Genomic DNA, 26,631 nt, shown 5'->3' on the forward strand with positions numbered 1-26,631 from the left:
CATTCATCGATTATACCACTGCATGTGATAAAGTGGATCGAGCTAGGCTCTGGCTGAAGCTATAGAACTGGGGAATTCCGGCAAATCTGTTGAGAGCTACAATTATTTTTTACGTTAAGACCTGGTTGAAGGATAACATTTCTGCCAATAGCATTACATCACAAAAGATATGGACCAATACGGGTCTAAAACAGGGGTGAATTTTAGACCCTCTGCTATTTAACCTCTACTTGGCAAATATAAATAGTGTCTTAACCAAAGTAAGAGTCTTTGCACCCAAGCTAGCGGGTACCACATTCAGTGCTTACTGTACGTAGATGATACGATTATATTCGATCGAACAAGGTGGGCTTCCAACGATCCTTGGACGCCCTATCAGTGTACTGCAAGAAAAAATAAGTTCACTTACAAAGCCAATGGTAAGCAATGGCCGGAATGCATTCCGAGGGAAACTTTCTGAATGTCCCCAAGATGTTGTTAGCAAACCAGACAGCTGCACAGTCTGGAGACTTTGACCAAAAAAAAGTTACTCTGTATCTAGAAAAACGGGAAGCACAAGATATAAGACGCCCACACAACAGGTACTCGCATACCTGTGTCAGTCTTTAATATTTAAAGAAAAAGTGGAGGGACATGGAGAGTTATTACTATCCTGCCACCAGCATTGACAAATGCCCAAGTTGCCTAGATATTTTGTATCCCTGCATTCTACCTTTGTCACTGTTTTCCTATCTTTCTCTCTCTCTCCCTCTCACTCTCTCTCCCTCTCTCTCTCTCTCTCTGTCTCCCTCTCTCTCTTCCTCTCTTTTAAAGTCTGACAATGAAAAAACCCAGTTGCCAAAACTGAATATTGGTGACCACCACATGCAACCAATGTCATAAATTAAGCACTGCCTATACTCATGTTTAGATACCCAAATCTTTAAACACAAACCTTGAAGTCTCTTGACAATGAACTTGAAATATTATTAAGTTATCATTTAAAGGACATATTGTATATTAAAATTGACCCAAATGGAATTAAACTTTAACAGCAAACCTCTTTTGAAATATATACATTCTTTTCAAATAAGATATGGGTTGATTGAAAGAAAGTTCACTAATTTTCATTCTAATTAAATTTCAATTATGGTGTAATTTCAAATGTGTGTTAAGACTCCAGATAAAGACAGCGACTGAATTACTATTGAATTTGACAACTGTCCTCTCTGGATGGCTTGGGTCAATAGAATTAAATGTCTTTACGAGAATCTTTTGGGAATGAGAGTTTGGCTGTCAAACATTTGTCCGGAACAGATTAGCATATTATGAGACAATTAGCCCCTATTATACAGCTGGGAAGGAAGACTATTTCTCACTTCTTGGAAAAGTCCTTCCCTTTCCATGATTTACTTTCCATATAACCCCTCCTCCAATCACCTAGATTAATTTCATGCCAATGCCTACCAGAGCCAATATCCTGGTAAAGGTAAAGAACCCAGAGGGCTAGAGGGAATGAGGACTGGTGTGATGAAGACTTGGACTTGGAGTAATGAAGATTACTTATATGAAATCAGGACATTGTGTCCTTCTCTGTCTTACACATAACCAGCACCTGGGATGAAGGATAGCAATTTTAAGGAAAACAACTTAGATGTCAAACAGAAGCAATGTCCAGTACTCTAGTACCAAAACAACCCCTACCTATTCCTAAGATATCAAAGTGTCAGTGGGTGGAAAAAAAGGTGATAGAATGTGCCCAAGTACCTGCCCTACAAATCTCATGTAAGGAAATCCCACCACATTTGCCTAACAGGTAGACATGACCCTGTTTGATTGCCTTTGGACCCATTCAGGCGAACACTTTCCCAGATATGTATATGTTTGAGATATAGCCGACCTACCCCAATGGCTCAAAGAGGCAATAGAGGATTTTTTCCGTTACCAGTGTTCTCAAAGGATACAAAAAGGGTTTCTGAAACATGAAATTCCTTGGCCATCTAAGTAAATGACCAGAGTCCTGCAGACATCTAAATAGTGGAAAGCATTACCTATGCCCTCATGTTGAAAAGCTGGAAGAAAGATTTCCCTGGATGAAGGAACAGATGGTGGACTCTTCCAGCTATGCAAGGAAGTGTAATGGTCTTATGAGAGTCACGCATCCACACGTGTCACAACTCGGGACGCAGAGACCTTGACCCTAAAGTGTATGTCGAATTGCTGCACCTAATTGGAAATGTCAAACTATCTGTAAGTCCCTAGTAAATGTTACCCTGGTACTCAGGGCTTGTAAGTTAGAGGGGTACCCAAGGGCTTTCAGCACTGATTATGCCATTTTGGAAGACCCCCAAGTAAAACAAGTCCCCCATTCTGCCGCAGTTGTGCACTACTAGCCCGACTTTGCCATTGGAAGCAATGGCAAAGACACCACTTCCCCAGAACATGTGTGCAAGTCACTCCTCTGGCAGGCCTACCGAGCCCTAAAGGCAGAGTGCAACATATGACAAAGGCAGGACTTGTACTTCGCATATTTTGACAGTAAAACCAGAAAAACAGTAATTTTTACAGTGGAAAGACTTGTTGCACAATTGGCGAGTACACGGCTACACAATATCACCTCATCTGTGCTAAGTCCTGAATGGTGCGGCCAAAGTAGGCACTCCAAGGTATCAAACAACTTGTTACATTAAGCATGACTTGTATCTCAAGTTGAAATTAATGTACCTTGTTGCAATGTGTATCCTGGGATAGCTACATGCCACACACTACAGGAAGTGGTCACCAGGTGGAAGGGAACCTCGTAGCCCATTGGCTACCAACCACATCCTGCCATAAGGGCACCTTCCAAGCATAAAAGGGGCACCCTTGGCCCCGAAACCTCAGATTTCAACTGACATGGAAGAAAGACTGAAGAAGGACTGCCCTGCTGCACAAAGGGACCAGCAAAGAGAGGGTGCACCAAAGAAGACTGCACCTACTGCTCCTGGTGGCTAGCGAAGAGAGGAACTGTGCCTGCCATGTCCTGCTCAGGGAAGAGCTGTCTCCAGAGCCCAGTCAAGCCAAGATAACTCCAAGGGCAAGCTGACTGGCCTCCTGTATGCAGCACAGGGACACAACAGCTGAACATGCCTGCTGGGGCAAGTTGGTATCCCAAAACCTTTATTTTGCTACCTCCACTGCAGCACCGAAGACCAAGAGCCAAAGCACAGAGTAGAACCTCAGTTCGGTGACCCCAGGAGTTCTGTCAGAGAGATGCTGGGGGCCTCAGAATGCAAGATATTGACCCAGGAAGGATTGTCATGTAATCGCAAAAATAGGCATCTGGTCGTCCAGTAGTGACTGAACTTCAGCCTGACTGTAGAGGACTTTGTGGGACATCGACCCTGCAACCAGGACCCCCTCACCGTCTTCGTGAACCGAGGAATTCTTGCAGAAAGACCCCCATTGATTGCATCGCAGCCACACCATCCTTAGAGCATCTTCAACATCCTTCATCCCTGGTACCCGGACCACTCCATGGGAATCCATTTCAATGCAAATAAAGTGCCTGGAACTGCTGAGGGATTGCTTCCCCTGAGAATGTGACTGTTTTTGAGGACCCTCCTGGCTCCCTGACTAGATCCCTGCCGGGGTTGGTTGCCACAAGTACTTGTACCCGACCGCACTGACACATGCCTAAGTTTCTGAAAACGTTTTTGTGTCAATTTGTTGACTTTGCCAAGGCTTGTTTGTGCTTGAGTGAAATTGCTGTGGTTTTTAGTTGTTTGTAAAATCTGTTTCTCTGGAACTCTTAATTAGATCCTTTTCATTCTAGAATCTAAAACGTATAAAAATAGTCGATTTTTATAAATTGGTGTTGGAATTCTTGAGAGTCATGGCGATTTCCTATTCAATTGTTTTTGTGTTGTTTAAATGTTCATCACTTGTTCCACTGTGTAAGCCTTGCTGCTCAGTGCCACAGCTACCCAGGGATGAGCTGAGGGTTTTACAGACGAAACGTACTGAACCTAAAGAGGTTGCTGAGTGTATTACACGCTGAGGTCGCACAACCACACCATATAATACACCCCATTGCCTCACATTTACCATATGTCTGAAGTGGAGAGCTTTTTTATATTGTCTGTATGTCAAAGACTACTTCTCATGAAAACCCCTACATTTGTAACCAAGCACTTTTTAATCTCTATGCCCTCAGTCTCAGCTGAGAGATCTTTTTGAACATCAGGGTTAGAATTGAAGTGGGCTTGGGTGAACAGAAGCGAATTGTTAGGTTCTATTGCTAACTGAGACAATAACAGAATCCAAGGCTTCCTGGGTCAAAATAAGACTATGAGCATCACTGTTGCTTCTTCCCTCTGAATCCTCTGAAGCACCAACGGAACAAGGGGAACAGAGGGAAGGCATACAGCATCTCCCGAGGAATGGAAGTGCTATATAATTCGTACCTCAAGCTTCTTAACTCACCCTCCCTGAACATAAGCAAGGAAGAAGGGTTTCCATTGGTTATACAAAGAGATCTAGAGTGGGATGACCAAAATGGTCTTTCGTCACATGGAATGCTTGATAGCTCAGATGAAAATCTATTGAAGAGGAACTATTTTGACTCAAACTGTCTGTTTGGAGAACACCACCCCTGGAATGTAAGTAGCTCGAGTTTACAGAATATTTGTATATGCCCAAGAAAGGATTTTGTGGGATAGACTGGCTTGGGAGAGACTCTGTACCTCTCTTTCTGTTTATATATGATTTTGAAACTTGATTGTCCAATCTGACAAGAACTGGTTTATTGAACAGAGAGGTTGCCAAATGCCTTCAATTTGAAGACTCGAAGGAACCTGTGTGTGATCAACTGCCCTGAGTCTATTACTCCCCCAAAGGTTACACCCCCAACCCCACTGACTCACATAGGTTACCAAGGCTTGTGGAAGGGGGACTGCCATCTGAACCTCCTTTTGCAGATATAGTGGCCAAAGGAGGTCATGTACTAAACCTGGAGGGGCTGATATTTTCACTTTGTAGCCCAGGGAAGCTAGACACCACTGTGCCAGAACATGCTGAACTAGGGGTTTAAGATGATGACGGGACCAAGGTACGACCGCAGTGAATGAATGAATGAATGAATTCGGATTTCTAAAGCGCGGGTAGCTGCCCTGAGGCGTCCAAGCGCTAAGCATATCTCTGAAGTTTGAGTAAGGAGGAGGGCAGATTCAGTACCATGGTTATGTGGTGAACAGGAGCGTTTTCAGCAGTTTGCGAAAAGAGAGAATGTCGGGGTTTGATCTGAGATGCTGGGGTAGGGCGTTCCACTTTTTAGCCACATTGAAGGAGAAAGAGCGGCCTCCGGATCTTGATTTCTTTGTTTGCGGTACAATGGCTAGATTTGCAGAAGTGGAGCGCAACTGTCTGGTGGGTATATAGGGTGTGATGAGAGGGAGGTTGATGGTCGGGCCTTGCGACCAGAAAGTCTGGTGTGCGATGCAGAGTGATTTGAAGTCTACTCTTTCCTTTACAGGGAGCCAGTGCAGTTTCCTCAGTCCGGACTTTACTGAGGATCTGCGAGGAATTTGTAAGAGTGTTCTGGCTGCGCAGTTCTGTATTAATTGTAGTTTGCGCAAGGTGAAGTCGGGAGCTCCGAGATATAATGCGTTTCCATAGTCCAGCCGCGATTGGATCAGGCCCAGGACTACGGTTTTTCTTGCTTCAAAGGGGAGTAGAGGCAAAATCTTCCTAATGACTCTCAGGATACCAAAACAGGTGGCAGAAAGTTTTGTAGCCTGTTGGTCAAAGGACAGGGACCTGTCGAGCCAGACACCAAGGCTCTTAATGGCGTCTTTGGGTGTTGGGGCCGGACCTAGGCTGGTGGGCCAGAGATTGTCTATGGTCGATGGTAGAATGTGACCCAGGAGCATGAGCTCTGTCTTGTCTCCATTAAGTTTGAGACAAGACTTGGTCATCCAGCATTTGACCGTATCCAGGCAGCCTGCAAGATCTACATTTGCCGACGTACCGCCCGCCTGTGCCAGGGAGACCACCAGCTGGGTATCGTCCGCGTAGGTAATGATCTTGATACCGAACGGACGGACGGGCGATCTCAGCCAGTGGCCTCATGTAGACGTTAAATAACGTTGGGCTCAATGAAGATCCCTGTGGGACCCCACATCCCAGAGGCTTGCTGGAGGAAGTGACATTGCCCTCAAACACCTGGAAGGATCTTTCACTCAGGTAGGACTTGAGCCACTCCAGAGCTCTGTCAGATATTCCGGTGTCCAGGAGACGCCGCAGAAGGATACCGTGGTTAACGGTATCAAATGCGGCGCTCAGATCGAGGAGGATGATTGCCACCGATCCTCCCCGATCTAAGATTCCCCTGGACTCCTCTGTGACTGCCAGCAGTGCCGTCTCGGTCCCATGCTTGGGGCGGAAGCCAGTCTGGGATGGGTCGAGAAGTTGGTGTTGTTCGAGAAAAGTTGTTATTATGCTATTTATATGTTTCTCCAGGATCTTGGCTGCCCAAGGCAGCAAGGAGATCGGGCGGTAATTGTTGAGGTTCTTGGTGTCAAGATTTGGTTTTTTAATCAGGGCCCTCACCATAGCCTGCTTCCATGCTGCTGGTACTATGCTGGTGGTAATCGAGGTGTTGAGTACTTCAAGCAGTGTGGGGAGGATGGTTTGAAACGCCGAGACTAGAACATATGGGGGTGCTGGGTCTCTAGGGGAACCCGACTTCACCTGGCGCATGAGGAAAGTGAGGTGATCTGCCTGCAACTGGGGGAATTCCGCCAACACCGGGGGGTGATTGGGTGGGTAATCTGCCTGCGACTGGGGGGATTCCGCCAACACCGGAGGGTGATTGGGTGAGTGGATTTGAGGGGGACAAGGGGCTGCTTTAATCAGAGCAGTCTGGTCTGTAGAAGGGAAGGATGAGTATATAAGGTTAATTTTCTGAGAGAAGAAATTAGCCAGGTCTTCACAGCGGAGCTCTGGATTCTCCGTTATAGACGGGGGTGTGGGGAGGGTGATGAGGCTTTTTACTATTTTGTATATCTCTTTTGAGCTGGAGCTAGCCTCTGCAATCTGGTTGGAGTAGTATGAGGATTGCGCACTTTTTATGTCTTTTTTGTATGACCTGATGGCGTCTCTGTAGATAGTTTTATCTATTTCCGCGTAACCTAGTCGCCATTTACGTTCCAGTCTCTTGCAAAAACGCTTTTTCTCCCTTAGTTCGGTGGAGTACCAGGGAGCTGAAGTTCTGGATCTTTTAAAAACTGTTTTCTTCAGGGGGAGCGTGGCGTTTAGGGAACTCAGAATCCATTCATTGAATGTTTCATTGGCCTGTGAGGGAGTCTGACCGATTGAAGGAATGGATTTTTGTAATTCTTGGGTCCACTGGGCCAGCGGTATTTTAGACCAAATTCGAGTTTCTTGGACAGTGGGTGTAGGGGGTATAAGTTTCTCTGTTGTCCAGAGCAACGGGACTAAGGCATGGTCTGTCCAGGGAAGTGCTATGGGGGGACGAGCCTTCAAATGTGTGCAGTTGCTGAAAACTGGATCCAGCAAGTGGCCTTTCGTATGCGTAGGAGATGAGACCAGCTGGAGCAGCTGCAAAGCAGAGAGGTCCCTACTTAGTTTGTTGGCGATGGAATTATTGGGGTCGTCAAAGTATATATTGAGATCACCCAATAACGTGTAGTTGGAGGGCGATAGGGCCAGATCGGCGACTAGTGGTGGCAAAGTTTCATAAAACTGTTTGGGAGTGCCTGGTGGACGGTATATAAGAGTCCCGGAAAAGCTCAAATTGGGAGAGAAATCCAAAGTAAAGGACATACTTTCACATTCCGGAAAGGGGTTGGGAGTGCAGCGACAGGTAAAACAATCTTTAAAAATGATGGCTAGTCCGCCCCCTCTGTCAAGTTCCCGGTCCAGTCTTACAATTTGATATTCCTGCCCCAGGATTTGGACCAACTCGGGGTCAGAGTGAGGGGTTAGCCAAGTCTCCGTTAGAAAGAGAGCGTCTGGTTTTTCCTCTTCGATTAATAGGGAAATCTCTGTGCAGTGTCTAGGAAGAGACCTGCAGTTCAGCAGGAATAGTCGAAAAAGTTGTTGGTTAGGTGTAGAGGGTTTAGGTTTGAGGTGAATTTTGCAAACCTTGCATTGGGACGGTAGGTCTAGCGGGCCATATTTATGAGTGCAGGGCAGGATTCCCTGAGAGCTGATGGTTCTGAGTTCCTCGGAGGCATAATACCGAGTTTGCGTGACGAGAGAAGTAGGGGTTATGGCCCCTGGTCCCGGCCCGTCCTCGGCGCGCAAACGGCGTGCCCGCTGCGCTCGTCCGCTGCGCTTCCTAGAGTGACACATTTTTATATGATTGGGGTATGACGCTAGGGGCGTGGCCTGAGAAGGGGGCGTGGCCAGCAAACTTGCCGGTAATGTCGGCGTGGTGCTTGTTTTTCCTCGGCGTGGGTCCACTGCGCGCTGGCAGGGAGATGTGCACAGGTGAGAGTTAAAATCACAACAAGTTTTCAATTTTAAAAGAAGAAATTAGCAGCAAATCGCCTACTCCCGGCTTCCGCCTCAGGAGATATGTAATCTAAGGGCGCTGGTGATCAGCGTTCCTTAAATAGGGCGGTCAGGGGGCGTGGCCTGAGAAGGGGGCGTGGCCAGCAAACTCGCCGGTAATGTCGGCGTGGTGCTTGTTTTTGGGGGAGTCTATTACTCCCCCAAAGGTTACACCCCCAACCCCACTGACTCACATAGGTTACCAAGGCTTGTGGAAGGGGGACTGCCATCTGAACCTCCTTTTGCAGATATAGTGGCCAAAGGAGGTCATGTACTAAACCTGGAGGGGCTGATATTTTCACTTTGTAGCCCAGGGAAGCTAGACACCACTGTGCCAGAACATGCTGAACTAGGGATTTAAGATGATGACGGGACCAAGGTACGACCGCAGTGCATGATGACATCAGACTCTTGACCCTCAGGCACCGTCAAGCTGGCGCTGAATGTAGTTAGAACAGATTTTGAAGAAACAATTGTACATTCAGTCATCTCACTTCTGGAAGAAAGATTCTTGCTCTGTCTGAATCGAGCAGGGCTCCAATTAATTTCTTCTGGCGTGTCAGGACTGGCTACGATTTGTTTGTGCTCCAGAGGAATCCCATTGAGGAGTTGTCATTTTACACCTGCCGGACATCTTTCTCTGCCTTAGAACAAGAAGAGGCTACAATTAGCCAGTCATCTAGTTCGGGAAATATATGTATAGCCAGCATATGCAAATGAGCCACCACTGGAGCTAGATCTTTGTAAAGACTCTCAGTGAAAAGGAGAGGCAGAAAGGTAACACGTTGAATTGGAAATGCCTGTTTCCCATTCCAAATCAGAGGAAATCTCTGGGATTTTAGAGATATTAGACCATGAAAAAAGAGCATGTCATTAAAAAATGTATTTTTGAGATTAACGGAATCACTTGCTGAAGAGATATCATTTTGATACTTATGTTGAGATTTTTTTAAATCCATAACTGGATAATATCTCCCAACAGGCTCATCAGACAAGCCATAGTAGTTACTGAGCAGGAATTGAAGCTATTGAGGACCAGAGGAAATAAAAGAACACTTCTGTAAGGAACTGTGCCAGAATATCCATGTTTGCAAGGATTTCCATAGGATCTTTCTGTTCATGGAGACAATGGTGAAGGAGTTGGCAACCTTTTCAATAAGTTTGTGAAGAGTAGGCCGCATATGTTGCTGCTCGTAGGGCAAAATTTGCAGATGCGTATCATCTTTTTAGAGAACCTTCCACCTTCTCATCATAGGCATCCATTAAAGAAGCTTTGTCTGATGCCAGAGAGGAGGCCGATGTCTTGCTGGCCAAGATAGTATGCACTTCTGGTATAAGGGGATTATTTTCCTCATATCATTCCAATGGTACCTTTTAGATAAGAGATGTTGTTAGAACACCTTTCTGCGAGCCACGCGGCATGCAGTACTAGGCTCAGCATTGTCGGTTGAGGCCTTTTTTTACTCCTGTTGTTCCATATCATGACCTACTATGGATCCTGAGCAACTGGGCCAAGTTCCCCTTCTGCACTTTACTCTCAGTGGTAGCTGTGGAAAAGCAGTCAAAGACTCCCTCAGGGGGTGAGCTAGGGGGACAGTGTAGCTACAAGTAAGTGACAATGACTCATAACTCGAAGTGAACACAGTACTGTGAATACATCAATGTCTAGTTCATGTGGCAGTGCGTCCTACTCTGTGGACACCAAATCAATTATCTGAGTTACAACACTATGGGGTCGATTAGGTTGGCGGGCAGATTGCCACCGCCCATATGGCGGTGGCGATCCGCCCGCATATTTCCACCACCCGCCTACCATTTCCCCCCGCCACATTACAATGGCGGATGGGACCCTGGCAGACGGAAAGACCGTCCGCCGGTTTTCCGCCAGTCAGACAGGTGACCGGGCGGAAAAGGGCTTCTATATGGTGGCGGTGTCTCCAAGACATCGCCATTCATATAAGAATGGGCGGCAATGCAGGGCTTTCCATTGCAGAGACACCGCCATGGAAAGCCAGGCGGAGTTTGCTTCCGGGGGCCCGTTGCGGGCCCCCAGGGGTTGGGGGGTTTCGGGGTGCACTTGGGGGGTACCCATGGTACCCCCCTCCATTTGCATGCACAATGTGGCAGGCACCGCGCGGTGCCTGCCACGTTGTGCATGCAAATGCACGACATGCATATATTGCATTGTGGCGGGTGCTTACAGAACCGCCTGCCAGAATGTAATCTATGCGGGATGCCACTGCCACCGTGGCGGTGGCATCCTAATTTCCATGGCGGGACCGCCGCACCTATTGCGGTCGGTCCCGTTTCCCAGTACGGGGGCGGGCGGACTTTCGTAATAGGCCCCTATGACACATTAGGGTACATTTTGAAGTTTGTTATTCTGTATGATGACTGCCATATATTCTTGTATATGGATTAGGGCGTTCTATAAACAGAAGTGATATAGTTGATCGATCAGTCTAAGTTTTTGTTGACATAGTAGAAACAGTTGCAACTTACCAACCCTATTTCAACTCACTGTTGTCATGGTAGGGTGCAGTGGCTTTTAACAGCATGCTAGTAATTTACCACTGACTCTAGTAGATTACATACATGTGGAGTGGAATATACTGTAGGTTTACCGTAACAATTTAGAGTGTGCCTACATTATGCTGAGAAACCCGACTTCAGGGGCCCCCGACATAGACTTGTACTGGAACAAAAGTGGAACATATGTTTGTTTCCACTCTTATCCTGCTTGTGTAAAAGGAGAAGACAAAATAATTTACACCAGTAGACATTACATAATGATTTGTGAACAAGGGTAGAAACTAGAACAAATGTATATGGATGTTTTGTCCATTTTATTTTTAAATTTAAAGTTGCTAAAATTTAAGACAAAATAACTGTGCTCGGTTTTTGATTATGAAATGCTTTAAATCTGCATTGGAAACTGTACATAATTCATAAGCAATTGGGTTAGTTGACAGGGGTCAAAACCACCCTCAAATAATAAACACAATCGTTGTCAGGGAAGGTTTAGGCCTGGCAAAAGGTTTATTTCGCCAGGTCGAAATTACAGTTTAAAAGTGCACTACAGCCTGCAGTGGCGTGCCTGAGACATGTTTTACAGTGCTACTTTAGTGGATGGCACAATGGCACACTTGCAGCGTTTAATTTTCAGGCCCTGGGTACACCTAGTACAGTTTATTAGGGACTTATAAGTAAGATACAATTGACTGTAGGCCTATTTAATATGCTTAAGGGAAGGGGAAAAACCCAAGAACTTTACCTCTGATTAGCAGGTTTAACGGGCATAGAATCTTAACAGCTAGCAAAAACGGGTTTAGCAAAGACAGGCCAGGCATAAGAAAGCAAACATCTAGGGTGACGCTGCGGAGATGGCCAGGTCCAACAATTAGCAAAATATGTTTTAATAATTTTTTCACAATCCATTTTTGTCCTAGTGCACATGTTTTTCTTGTCCCAGTGTAGTTTTATTACCTATCAAGCAACATCATTTGCCCCATATTGATACCAGTCTACTTTATATACAGTCTGTCTCCTGGAAATGAAGCCTTAATTGAGAAATGTGAATTATGTGCATTCTGCAAGCAAAAATAACATCTCTTGCATAATTATTTCTCCTTCTTCAGCGTCGAGAAGTTGCAAAGACCGTTTTCTGTTTAGTTCTGATTTTTGCTCTCTGCTGGTTCCCCCTCCATTTAAGCCGACTGTTAAAGAGACATGTATACAACGAGAGAGATATAAGCAGATGCGATCTGAACAGGTAGGTTAATTTTAACTAACCTAATCAGTTGTCTTACCATAAAAGTAAACTTGCATATGTGGTAAAGCTCGTGATGTTTCTCATTCAGCTCTTTCATTGGAATACGATGGAAGCTGCACAAATACTTATAAATGCTCTGCAGGAATAGGCGAAGTGCACGAACACCACTTGTGAGAATGTTAATTTAACCTTCACTGTAGCTCATCTGTTTATTAAAGACTTTGACTTCCAACTGTCACGTGTTCTTTAAAATAACAAGAACTTGCTCAACTTCTCTCGCTTCTAAAAGTCTCCTTGATCACTCAGAAGCCCTACAACAACCCCAAGGCACCACCAGCCAGTGAGGCCTTCCATATTCCTTCTCAGGCACGTTTTCATTCTTACCGTAACTCGTATTGAGCAGCAAAGCATCGTAATACTTTCAGCTACAAAACTAGCCTTTTGACACATTTGACTTCATTGTATTACTTCTGTTTTGTCCATGGCACTATATGATGCAACAGGCATGTCCAGAGTCTCCCATAGGCACTGCGGAAAACAGTAAAACAAAGTAGGAAGAAAAACAAGACAAAGCTCTGTGAACATTTTATTTGGTTTATTTACATATTGTTATGTGTAGCGACATGCCGGCTGCCTTTAACATTACCGGGATTGCACTTTTGGGACGTTCACGCCTGAATGTCAATATCTGCGATTCCTTCCTCCCATGATTAAAGGACGAACACGGCACTTCAGGGCAGTGGAATCTAATTGTTTACTTTGACAAAAAGTGTGGAAATAAACCTATGTGTCAGCGTGTTTCAGTTAGCATTGCCTTGGTCACAAACTCGTTGAACAAAAAAAAAAAAGAAATTCACCAGTTATAGTTAGCAGTGCTAACTATAACATGCACCCCCGTCATGCACTACTTATGACCTCACTTATGTCATCAGTGATGTCATCTGAGATGTCATCAGTGATGTCAATTGAGAAGTCATCAGTGATGTCATAAAATATGCCATAGAACGTGTCACGAGTGATGTTACATATGAGGTCATAAGTATTGCATGGCGGAGGCGCAAGTTATAGCTACTATTTATAACTAGTGAATATGTGTGTGTGTTTTTTAGTTCAAAACGTTAATGCTGTCTCTGACAAATTCACCTAACTATAACGTTACTTTAACCTTTGGCTTTTTCAGTGAATTTCTAAGGTTTTTTATTTTAGCCAAAAACAGATCTTCTTTTATCATACCTAACTATAATGTTACTTTAACCTTTCTTTTTTAGTTTTTTTGTGTGTGAATATATATATATTCACAGAAGTAGTTGGAAGTTGATGGCGTACACCTAACCACCGTTGGTGCTCTGCAAGTCCGCAAACCCCAGCGCACTCTTTTTAACACAAATTACGGATTCCTCTTTGTAAAGAAAGAGCCAGAACTCCTAGCAAATGTGATTCAAACAAGGTGTTAAATCAAGTTGAGCTCCAACATGTTTCAGTCCAGGCAGGACCTTGATCACGTTGTTTTAAAAAAATGAAAACATATCTTTTTTATCACAACTAACTATAACGTTACTTTAACATTTGTTTTTTTCAGTGAATATATATAAATATATATATTCACTGAAAAAAACAAATGTTAAAGTAACATAATATATATTCACTGAAAAAAACAAATATTAAAGTAACATATATATATTCACTGGAGAAACAAAAGGTTAAAGCTTAGTTATAGTTAGGAAAAAAAACTATTCCCTATACAAACCGAGCTAAAACTGCACAAACTAAAAAAATTCTAAAGTTATAGTTATAACTGTCATTTACAATTTATCCACCACCTTTAAATTATTTTAAGTAGCAGACATCATTACACATACTTTTCAGCTCGCTAACCAAAGAACACTAACTATAACTCACCACTCTACCATACACTGTGCTGTGACAAATTATGTTGTAGTGTTGTTATGAATGCTATGATTTCACATGCTATAAGTGATGTAAGCATGAGTAATAGTTAATGTAGGGTAGCAAGTGATGTGACAAAACTGTGTTTGGAGGTGTGCGGCATAGTCATTTGAAGGTATTATGTAAATTATAAATTGATGGTATAATGATAACATTACAAGTTTTAACATTTGTGTACTTTAAGTTGGTTTATATACAAAGAATACATAAGGTTTTTCTACCTAAAAATTATCATTAACTTTTGTTTTTTTCATTGTACGTTAATGGTTTTTATTTTTTAATAATAATGTTTTCCAAATCGAAGTGTGGAGTGTCAGTCATTGAAGAGTCATAAAGTGGAGAGTAGTACAGCACAGTGAAGGAAAGTGTTGTAGCTTCCAGTGTGATAGAGCGGAGTATTGTAGAGTAGAATACAGTAGAGTGGAGTGACATAGCGTACAATGGAGTAAGGTATTATACAGTGGAGTGGTGTGTTATATCATGGAATGTAGCATTGTAGAGTGGAGCGGCATGTTGTACAGTGCAGTGGCATGCCAAACATGATATATTAGATCATATTGAAATGTCAGTGCAGGTTGTCCCTGAAGACCATTGTAGATTAAAATATCAGCTTGCCGCGGATATAAGGGAATCTTGAAAATAAGAATTTGAATGCTTTTAAGAATGGATCAAGTCTGTAATGATTTCAGAGAAAGATGTTGGCTTGATGTTAAAGTGATGTTTTTCGAATTCAGCCAAGCTTAGATGTCCTGAATTAGAGTTATCACAAGTTTCTTGTAGTCAAAATGCGATGTGGTACGGATAAACCTGATTCTATAGTGTTTTAAAACCCAATCTCAGGGAATTGCTCTGGAATCAATCTGTTTTTTCATAATTGTCAAAGGATTGTCATAAAGTACCAGGGTAAGAACCGGAGTATTGTTATAGCTGAATATGTACAGTGTAACATGGATTCAGAGCATTGGTGATTTCTCATATCATGTATTTAGCTGGGATAGGGACATGCATGGCATTTTATCATTGAGGCCTGACTCATCCATATGTAATTGCTGTATCCAGTGTTGCTCAGAAACAATGAGGAGATTGGATTTGTTTTTATTACTGCCCTTAAAGAGGGTTGATCAATCTCAATCCATCTTAACTCATCTTCTGTATGGCCTTCTTTTAAAAAGTGGGTAGTGAGTTAAGTTGTGGATGCTTTACAAGGAATACTATTTCTTCTTCTGTGTTCAGTAATTCTTATTCATGCCTTTCTTGTAGTCATGCCTTTGTACAGTAGGGGACAGTTTGTCAGGTGGCACAACTTCCATTGCGTTTTAAGATTAAACTATCCCAGACAAAAGATGGGTGGGTTGAAAGACACCATTTGTACCATCCAATAACTGTTGAGAGACACTTGTGGATGAATTCAAGAGACATTTGGGTTGAAAGACACCTGATATTAAATTCCTGTGATGCCTGGCCTGAAGGACTCTCTGGTGGTGATAGTCTGATACAGTCTCATGTTGTCATGAGCCTGTTTGCATGTTTCTGCATGTTCATCCTTGAGTTAGTTAAGTTTTTGTTGTCCAGTTTTTTACGTTGCAAGGTAGCTGAATCATATTGATTTAGCCAACCTGCTTGGGCTAGTGTCATTGAGGTTTTGCTCCTGCCACATATCCATCATGGTCTGGTTAACTAGCATGATCTGGTGTCAGAGTTTGTGGCATGAGTTTTGTCTTTTGAGAGAGTTTTTCTATAATCTAGTTATTGTGTCATATTATGTTTGGAATAGTTTGTTAGATTTTCTGGTTTGATGTCATGGCAGGGTATATCCCTGTTGTGGAGATGAATGTTGGAATGTTTTGAGATGTTATTCTGTTTATGTTTACTGCTTCAATAGTTTGGGTTCTGTAATCTTGATTTGTATACCAGCCTGGTATGAGAATTTAGTTGTCTCGTTTGGTGCACTGTTTTGAAGTCTACTGTTTGGTGGTTATGATCATTATGACACGATTATTGTCTTTGGTTGCATGTAACAAAGTTGACTAATAATATGGAAAAGGGGAATCTTCTGAAAGTAGTGGAAGTACGAAAAAGGGCTACATTGAAAACAACAGTGGCTCAGAAAACAGGAGAAAGCAGGTGTAGAAAACCACTGGGAAACCGTGCCAGAAGAATATACCCTAAAAGAGAACTGACTCTGGAAGAAGAATGTACGGTTAAAACAGCGCTTGCTCAGGAGACACTGCTATGTTGATGGCTGAGGAAACAAGAATGCACTGATAAACAGTTCTTGTTTAATAAAAAGAGCAACAGATGTTATCAGGAAATCTCTTTAGAAAGTCAAACAGGAACACTGCAGTAATGACCACCACTGGGATACAGAAGATGCTTTTGAAGGGCCTAACAATGGTCATATGCAATCAAACTAGTACATACCAGCCACAGCTTTGCTCATTTCTCCCCCCATCCGCGGCCTGTGCGGGTGCACTGTACAAAAAGTACTAAGCAAGGGTTTCCATCGAATGCAGCATTTTAGTAGTAAACACATCTATATTTTATAAAGACAGATATAGACCCTAAACAGAATGAGAATAATCCGGATCCTGTTTCACAAAGTCTGGTTTTTTCTTGTTTACACTTTCAGATGCCACACTGGGCTGCAGAAATTCTGCCATGCTTTCAGAATTTCCTTCACTTATAATTAAAACGGTGGCAGGGAAGGGGGTCAGACAATTTATCTGAAACAATATAGTGCATACCCAAAACGTTCTAACATTGTGGGTGCCCACAAACATTTGTAATGCATTTCCACACTTCACAGCACCACTAAAGTTACAACCAAATGAAGCAGATGTCAGTGCTATAGTTGGTCTGGTACACACCAGCTGTGAATGGCAGTTGGAGGAATGGTAATTTCCACAAGGACAGTAGAAATAAAAAAGACAAAAACTAATTGTAACTTTGTCTCCAGTAGGTTTTATGAACTAAGTGTGGAGCTGTAAATGTCCGCTGTTTGTAAGAGAATGCATATTGAGATTTGCTGTTTCTTTGTGAATTGATTCTCAAATTGAGTGTAAACACTCTGTATTATGATAGTAAAAGGCACAAACATATAAACAAATGTTTTCTTCGTGTAAACTCTTGGCATTTTAAAATCTAAGAGTTGCTATTTAAGGCTTACATACTCAATTGCAGCAGATCAATTGTAGTCCTGTGGTTTCTGGAAAATACCTTATCTAGGATCTCCTTATTTGACATTCGGTATCAATAACATACATATCATACGGCACCATGTGTCATAACATATTCATATCATGTACAGTGTTCTGTCTGAAACACTTACGATGCTTTGGAAGACATGCTAGGGAAAATATATCTGTTCAGCAGTATTTAATGTAATGAACCAAAATTGAAAGCATGCCTTCTTACTGCAGCCGTCAGAAAGTAACAGTACCCTGAATGCGATAAAGACAATGACCCACGATGTTTCTGTTTTTTCATCTTTAGTTTCTTATTGGTGCTGGATTACATCGGAATGAGTTTGGCTACTGTGAACTCCTGTATAAACCCAATAGCTCTTTACTTCGTGAGCAAGAAGTTCAAAAACTGTTTCCAGGTAAGGCCATTTCAGTTTTATGCAGTGCTTTATTTGAGCCAGTGGCTGCCGGTGGAGGGACACCGCACTTATTTTTCCACATCCGACATTTATCGATAGCAAGAGAGGGAAAAACACATAAATCAGAAGGACTGAGGAAGAGAAGATGGACAACCGTCACATAGGGAGAAAGCAGGAACCTACAAGAGTGACATAAAAGGAGGAGGTATGGTCTGGTAGTGGTTTAAAAAGGCCTGAGGTAAATTGAAGACTACACAGCTTTGGTATTCATCAAACTGACATTTTATTGCACTGGCTGCAGGCTTCTGGGCACCAGCATGCAATAAATTCATAAAATATTTTGTAGTTAATCTTTAGCTGTGCGTTTTATATTCCATAGAATATGTTAGGGATTAGGGGAACATCATGAAGGTGTGCGCTAGTGCAGAGCTGCACGCCTATTTTGAAGTCATTGCATGGTTTAAAGCGCATACCACATGCATTTAACTCAGAATTTCTCCACAGTATTGCATATGGCGCAGCTCGGAAATTGGACGAGGCAGCTACAGCTGACTTCAGTATATGCTCTTTGGAAAGTGAAATGCCGTAAAAACAGGCACAGCAATTATCTTTGCACTATACGGCCCCTGAAGTAAAATAGAGGCATAACGTGTTGATATTGGTCAAAGTATAATTTTGGATGTTTTTCTTAAGTTCCATAGCCTCAATGTACACAATTCTTGTGTTTTCTCCCTTATAGTCTGATTTAGAGTTTGGAGGGCAGGGTACTCTTTCACAAACATGATGGAGTACCCCATCTGCCAAACTCTTGGTTTGGGCAATCTATTGAGATTTGGTTGAACCGTCAGCTTTCCGTTGGTGGTGCCCCAGTTTGCTCCTTCGATGGAAAGCTTACTCCAATGTCCTGATGAAGTGCTGGCTGTTAGAGTAAGGGAATCATTCGAACCTGCCCTATTTAGTATTGATGGCCTGAGGTCCTTTTTTAGGCACATGAGCTGTCCATTGTCAGACATTTCTTTAGCTTACAGTGAGCTTGGGGCCCGCCCATTGTCACTTGTCACTCTCATTTGCTTGCTTCTTATTTGACGGCCTGTGGGCCTGTGGACTTTACTTCCCCGTCAGGAGCTTCTCCTTTCCCTGGAGTATGGACATATTTTGTTGGTACTAGTTTTTTCTTTTTATTTAAGCACTCTACAAAAGTGTGTGTTTGTTTTCCACCTATCTCCCTTGTGTGCTTCTCTGCCCCCTGTTTCAGTGTTCTCTGTCCACCTGTGCTTCTCTGCCCCGTTACCTTTCTCCCGTCTCTGTGTTGCTCTATGGCGCCATGTGTTTCTGTGCTCTCACCATCTGCATATTGCTTTATCTCAAGTATGCATCTATGCCACCCACCCCGGCCTCCATGTTGCTCTGTCTTTCCATGTGCTTTTTTGCCGCCTCCCTCGGTCTCCCATGTTGCTCTGTCTCACCATGTGCTTCTCTGCCTCTCCTGTGTAGTTTCAGTCCCTGTGTTGCTTGCTGTCCATCTCCATATTGCCCAGTCTCACCATGTACCTGTGTGATCCCAATATCTCTGTGTTGCTCCTTTCTAGCCATGTGCTTTGGTACTCCCCCATGTTACTTTGTCTCCCTGTGTGCTCCTCTGTCCTCCTGTGTTGATTCCACCCCCACATGTTGCTTCCTCTCTGCCCGCATCCCCCATTTTGCTTTCTCACCCATCTATATCCCCATTTTACTTGCACGCCCCTCCCCAGCATTTTTTCTTTTTAGTTAGCAATCTAAGTCGGATTGGTAGCTAAACATTTTTTAAAAGCGCCTGTGTCATTTTGTAGGCAATTACATGAGTGTTGCGCACACCTATATAATGACGAGGCCACCTTCGTCAAAAGGTTTTGTTCTTGAATTGTTTAAGTATAATACACAGCCTTAGGGGTGCTGTGCAACATGGGTAAAAACCATTGGCAAAGCAAATAGGTCTCTAAGGTCCGACCTATTTGCGTTGCCAGTGCTTGTTTCTGTCTGTCACCAGCAAGGAAAACCTGGAGATGGTGAAAAGAAAAATGTAAATAATGACCCCCACACTAAGGGAAAAAAATCTCTGAGTATTTAAGTTTACAAATTGAGAGACGTATAATTAATAAACATTAATCACAGTCAGTGAACATACATATGTTCACAAGGGTGCTATGTTGACTGATACAGGTTGAAGATGCGGTTCTCTAGCGAGACAAAATGTGTAAAGTGATTTAAAACATTCTAAAAAATATAAGTGCAATGGATGTGTGGCTCGTACATTTAGAGAACTGTGGTTCATTTGAATTCAGTGGTTATTCTCAAACATGTCGCAATGCCACTATCACCATGAAAACACTTCACCGACCCCCAAAAATGTTGGACTAAGCATGTTCCAAGCAAGAGAAAGGGAAATGGGTGTAAGGTACAGGTTTACTCCACCAGGAGAAATATTTCCCTGGTAGAAGCGAAGAAAGCAAAAAAGTTAAAAAGTTAATTGTGCTAATTTATATTTTCACTGCCCGTATTCCTGCAGATTGCTGGATTAAAGACAGATGTGCAAGACTAAAGCTGCTCTTGGGAATCCGTCTTCCATAAATTTCCATGACTAATCATATTGATTATTTCAGTATCCCTTAAAAGGTGGAATTTTACGCAAAACATAGACATATGTTTGTGACTTATACATTTCCAACATTTAAAAAAATGTTGAATCAGTAACAATGAGATTGCATTCCTCTACTTGACTATATGAATCTATTTTAACATTGATCATACTGCGATGTATAAAATTTGACCAAACAACCTGTATCAAGGATGGATGAACAAACATCTGTGACTATCTCAATGGACAGATTCTCAAACGCAACAGATTCTTCCGGTATATTTGACAGCCCACGGTTGGCACCATGACACCGTTACTTTGGTACCTTCCAGAGTTCATGAGAAACCTAGAATGAAAGTTCACCCTCTCTGACAATCAAAGTCAGGGCTAGGCTCGCTTTCTATTTCTCTCTCTCTTGATCGCAATTCATCACTCTCTATCTCTATCTCTTATCTCGCTGCGGGTAGTGGATCCATCAGAGCCCTCGCAGGAACGTTGTGATAGAATCTCGGACTTTTTTCAAGCTAAAATCTCCGGTATATATTCCGTGCTGGAGGCAGCTAACTCCAGTACTAGGCTAAAAGCGGAGTTGCCGACCCTTTCTTGTGAAGCTCTTCCCGTGGAGGAGACCCCGAGCTTGTCTACCTTCCCCTTTCTGTCCTTGGAGGAGATGGATAGGGTCCTGGACCGTGTCAACTCTGGCTCTCCTCTGGATCCTTGCCCGCTCAAGGTGTTAAAAAACTGTTGGGATATTGTGGTTCCTCTCTTTATGAGGGACATGAATGTTGCCATCTCTGTGGGAGTCTACCCGTCTCTGTGGAAGACAGCGGTGGTTAAACCTCTTCTTAAAAAGCCCTCTTTAGATGTTGCGGAATTAAAAAAACTTCCGGCCAATTTCTCTGCTTCCCGTTCCTGCTAAGATCCTGGAGGCCCACCTAAATTCTCACCTCAGCACATATCTAAGGGATCATCATTTGCTTGATGGTTCTCAACATGGTTTTAGGAGACAACATAGCACGGAGACAGCTCTGAAGGTAGTCTTTAATAACATTCGGACGCAGGTCGATGCTGGCTGTACTACGCTCCTGGTGCTTCTGGATCTTACTGCAGCCTTCGACACCCTATCTCCTCATAGGCTGGTGGCCCGCCTCCGAGATATGGGTGTCGGGGGCACAGCGCTGAGCCTTCTTGCCTCCTTTCTGGGGGAACGTGAACGGAGGGTGAAATTGGGGCAGTATTTCTCTGCCCCTAAGGTCCTGCAGTGCGGTGTCCCCCAGGGCTCGTCCCTAAGCCCTACACTTTTTAATATCTATGTGGCCCCTCTTGCAGAGGTGGTTAGATCCTTTGGGCTGGAGGTATTGTCCTATGCGGACGACACCCAAATAATGGTGTCAATAACTCATACCCTGAAAGACTCAGCCCTAAATTTCAGGAGTTGCATGGAGGCAGTTTCCCTCTGGATGGTGGAAATCTTTCTGAAGTTGAACGGAGAGAAGACTGAGGTCTTGATCTTTGGTAATGATCAGGGAATCTGGTCCAATGATTTGTGGCCGACCTCGTTGGGGGTCTGTCCCTGTCCAGTTTCTCATGGGGAAAACCTTGGGGTGATCATGGATAATATGCTCTCTCTGAAGCTGCTTTGGCATTATCAGGATCCTTAGAAAGATTTCTCATTACCTTTCTTTTGAATCACGCAAACAGGCTATAGTGGCCTTAGTAACCTCGAGACTTGACTATTGTAATGCCCTTTATTTGGGCATTAATAAAGGCCTCATCCATAGGTTGCAGATGGTGCAGAATGCTGCGGCTAGATTTGTCTTGAATCTCTCCCAGCCGCAGCCTCAATTAAGTCTCTGCACTGGCTCCCGCTGAATGATAGGATTATTTTTAAGATCCTTTGATTGACCCATGAAGCCTTTTATGATACCGGTCCTGAGGGTATAAAGTCGACGGTTTGTCATTATGCCCCTTCTAGGTCTCTTCGGTCTGCGGACAAGAATCTTCTTGTCGTGCCCAGGTTTAAGAGGGCCAAATGGGGAGGTAGAGCCTTCTCCTCCCTGGCGCCCAGAGTGTGGAACTCTCTTCCTCTGAACATCTCTGGAGAGCCTTCACGCCTTGAAGACCTGGCTTTTTGTTAATTCTTCAGTATGAGCTTGCTCCTTCTCCCTCGTCCTCTGATGGTTTGCATCGAGCGCCTTGACGCCCTTGGGCATAGTTCGTGCTTTTATAAATCTAATTTCATTCATTCATTCATTCACTCTCTCTTATTATTTCTCAAACAACTTGGAGAAGAGATAGGACCCAAACTGAAAATCTTTCAGCCACATTGTGGATTTTAACTGCTGAGAATGCAGAGAAAAGTATCCTTACAGAACATTCTCTCATAGTATGCACTTGTGCCAATCCTACAGACAGAAGTATTTGCCTGTGACCATCTCACATACAAAAACAGCCCATTTGCTCAATAACTACATTCGCAAACTAGTTTTTCTTTTTCTTTGTCAAGGCCTAGTTTCTGGTTCAGTTACATCAATCGTCACCTTCCACAACACCCTATAATTCATAAGTCGTTGAACTTGACAACAAGTGCACAAGCTATCCCACTGACCTTTTCCCTGTAAAGGGAAAAGGTCACGTTAGTCAAATATATACAGTAAATAACTACATTTACTCCACCTGTCTTTATCCGCATTCTCCTCTCCCCTGTCGCCTACTGGTTCCCGGGTTAAACAGAAAAGGGACAAAGAGGTTAGTGGCCCCTCCAGGGACCCCCCCAGTTCAGGGAACGGGGACCCCTTTGGGTCCTCAGGTGTTGTTGTCTACTTCATTGACTGAGCCTTTGAACCACCCCTCCTGTGTAATAGTACAAGTGGACCCTTTTGGGTCCTCAGGTTTCGTCGCTAATGTCTTCATCTGATCCATCCAGTGCAGCGTAGTCATGCAGGAGACTGTGGAACATCTTTTGGCATGCCAGGGTTGATGTCTCCTTCTTCCCTACTACCATGCGGTTTCTGGAAAACAGAAGAACATATTTAAAGCAGCACATGAGCCTCCAGCAGTCCTGGAGGTCCTCGAGTGCTTGTGTCCCTGGGATCAGACCATACATCGCTGAGACTGCGCTGAAGCATGATGTTGGTATCCAGGCCCCAAGGTCCATGCCTAGTGTGTTCGGCAGGTCTTGTGTGTATGTGCACTCCCATAAGAGATGGTAGGTTGTCTTGTCTGCTGTGCACCCTCTCGGGCAGGACTTGTATTGGTTGAGCCCTCCTGTTTGCTTGAAGGTTCTCACTGGCAGTCCACCTTTAAAGGTGAAACATCCAGGGTGACCAGGCAGAAAAGGCGAATTTCCTATAAACACACATGGGCCATTGAGGCCCACCCAGAAAAAATTAGCACAAAACTCTTTGTCAGAAATAGAGAGTGTGTGTGGTTTGCTGCTGGTGTTTTTGCAATGGACATAGGGATCAGGGATAGTAATAGGGAATAATGCCAACATATGCTAATTTCACCTGGTTTGCATGCCTTAATGCAACTAGCACTATGGTGATACTTGGCCATTCAGATACTTAAGTGACCACAAATTGAACTCAACTCCTAATAGTTGCTACTGCCAAAAAGTATTGGTGCCTATTTTAGCACCAGTCCATGGATCCAAGTGATTTCCATAGGATCAATTGAAGATTCATGAGGGTAGATTAGTAGTTGAACTGGTCATTAAGATCTGTTCCTTTGTTTCTTAAATGTTTCTTATTTGGTGTACACAAAATACAGAGCTCTGAGTGGGCGTAGTCAACTTGGTCACATCATGATGAGTAAACCTTTGCATACACTTAAGTGTGCCTTTTTGGCCTAACGAGAGCTGGGATAAAAGCAAAGGAAACGTTAGATGCTAAAAAACTCAATTCCATTCAAATGATAATCATGTCTTGCAGTTGTAGCAGAACTCTGACCAAATGCTAAGGTTTGTAGGAGTGACATTCACCCCGACCTGATACCCACTTTTTTGCATAGACAAATAATCTTACTGATGCCAGGATGAGAATGACTGTTGCAGGTGACGTAGATGTGAGTTACCTTAACCACTGTTTATTTTCTTTCAGTCATGCCTGTGCTGTTGTTGCCAGTCGCAGCCATCGAACACCATGGTACCCTTGAATGGAACGAGCATTCAGTGTAAGAATCAAGACCAAAACAATCACCACACCGATCGGAGCAGTCACTAAGACACTGTTTTCTTAGACATAGCAAGATGACAACAAAGACTAGGTTCCAAAAGCTCCAGTGGCAGAACATTTTTCAGGATGAAAACAAAATCTGGTTTTGTGAGACATTTGCTACATATGAAGAAGTTGATTGCCAGTAGAATGGAGTTTTTGGCTATTACTGATTACGTGTGCGATGAGAAACCTCAGTGATTTGTAGTCATGGATCCGCTCAAGAACCATTGATGATAAACTGAAACGGCCAGAAAATTGCCCATTCTGTCTAAACAAGGTGTTCTTTTGTCTTCTACAATTGTTTCTTTGCAGCCAGCGAAGAGTAATGACATTTACTTTTGACCATGGCCTGTTTTTACAGTTTTTTCTTGGTTTTTAATGGACAATGCAACCAATATCCAAGGACATCAAAGAAGTATTTCACAGAGTAATGGCTATATTCTGTATAGGACTAAGCGTGAAGTGGAAAACCTACTATAAGGAAATGTATGATAGAGATTAGTCTTTTTAATATATGCATATTGGAATGGGACTCCACCTATTCTAGCATGGTTTACAGTATTAACTTGAGTCCAATTGAGGGACGTGTCAGTCAGTTAGCATTGATAGGACTTCTAGATCCCCAAACAATGCTGTACAAAGCTTGGCTGTGAGGAACAGGAGACTTCTTCACTGGCACACCCCTATGGCACTTAGTCACAATAAGGGAGAAATTTCAGTATGTGATGTATTAGAAATATATATTTTTTATAAAAATAATAATAATAATGAAAAACATTCTTTTCTCAAAAAGGAGGTGAGGAGCATTTCTTTTAAATGACTCCCTGTCTTCATTATAAAGCCAGGTGTATCTAGCACCCCGCCTACACCATTTATCCTCCATGGCAAAAGGTGTAGTCCCCAGATTTTGCGGTAAAACCAGAATCGGAAAGATCCAAGCATTGTTCGGCGGTGTGCACCAGCAGAAACATCTTTGAACAACCTTTCCAATCGCAATCCTGTAATTTTGACTCACGCAGCTCATCAGTGCGGATGAAGTGTATAAAGTGTCAATATAAATACAGTTGATATTATACTGTGTACATACTGTTTTTTTAAAAACATATTTAAGCATGTTGTTTACATTTCTTTGAACCCACAGTGAAGGATACAGTGTGAATATCTCTGGATGGCTTGTTTCATACCCAGAGTTGATGCTGATTGTAGTGTGCTCAAAAGTGGAAATAAAGAGCAATGTTGTGGGTAAAGGAGGAGCCAGGGAGTCATACATCAAGAACATGTGTGTTAATATATAATAAAAACTTGTGTATTCCATGATTTCGGAGTTGCCTTGAGACTGAATTACTCTATCTCCTCCTCTATTAATGCATCGCTCTAGGAAACTAGGAGCAACATCACTAAGGAATAGGCATAGATCAAATGTGATAAAAAGAAATGGTCAAGTTAAGTTTCTTAAGGGTAAGACGAAAGATTCACCATAGGTATCCTGATATTCCTAAATGATGTTGCAGCTACAGAGAGATTAAGACCTTTCATTGCCACTGGCGACCAGAAATAAGTCCCAAAACGTTTCCAGGGCTGCTAAGAGCCACATGAATTTTACACTCTCTTCTTCTCAACACATTTCAAACCTCCACCAATATCCATGTTCATCCATAATGGCAGTCAATGTTTGGAATGTGTACAAGGGCCCTCCTTGCCCACACATGCAACCCATCTGATCCTTGCAATTGACCTATCTCATGATATACCTGTTTCTGGTCCTCCATTGTTGTATAATGCCCAGGTTCTGGTGCGGCCCACTGCCTGGAGAGGACCAGTCGAAGCAAATGGCTTACTGGTGGAGTTTAAATTGCAAAACCGTGAGTGCTGGAGCCCCGAGATTTGCTCAGAATCCTGCGGCTGGCCCTATGGAATGTCTGGGGTGCCCAATACCAAGGTCTTG

The 26,631-nt window shown here is 43.2% G+C and overlaps 1 protein-coding gene across 1 annotated transcript in view; it reads left to right on the plus strand.

The window, feature by feature from the left end:
• Positions 1–26,003, plus strand: part of EDNRA (endothelin receptor type A) — a 225,496-nt gene extending 199,493 nt beyond the window's left edge. Inside the window, exons 6-8 of the mRNA XM_085641629.1 lie at positions 12,174–12,307; positions 17,747–17,855; positions 24,570–26,003. Coding sequence (XP_085497755.1) covers positions 12,174–12,307; positions 17,747–17,855; positions 24,570–24,692 — 366 coding nt within the window. The 3' untranslated portion in view covers positions 24,693–26,003. The remainder of the gene's footprint in view (positions 1–12,173; positions 12,308–17,746; positions 17,856–24,569) is intronic.
• The last annotated feature ends 628 nt before the right edge of the window (positions 26,004–26,631 follow it).

The sequence above is a fragment of the Triturus cristatus genome, chromosome 2_2, assembly GCF_964204655.1.
Source record: "Triturus cristatus chromosome 2_2, aTriCri1.1, whole genome shotgun sequence".
Taxonomy (NCBI): domain Eukaryota; kingdom Metazoa; phylum Chordata; class Amphibia; order Caudata; family Salamandridae; genus Triturus; species Triturus cristatus.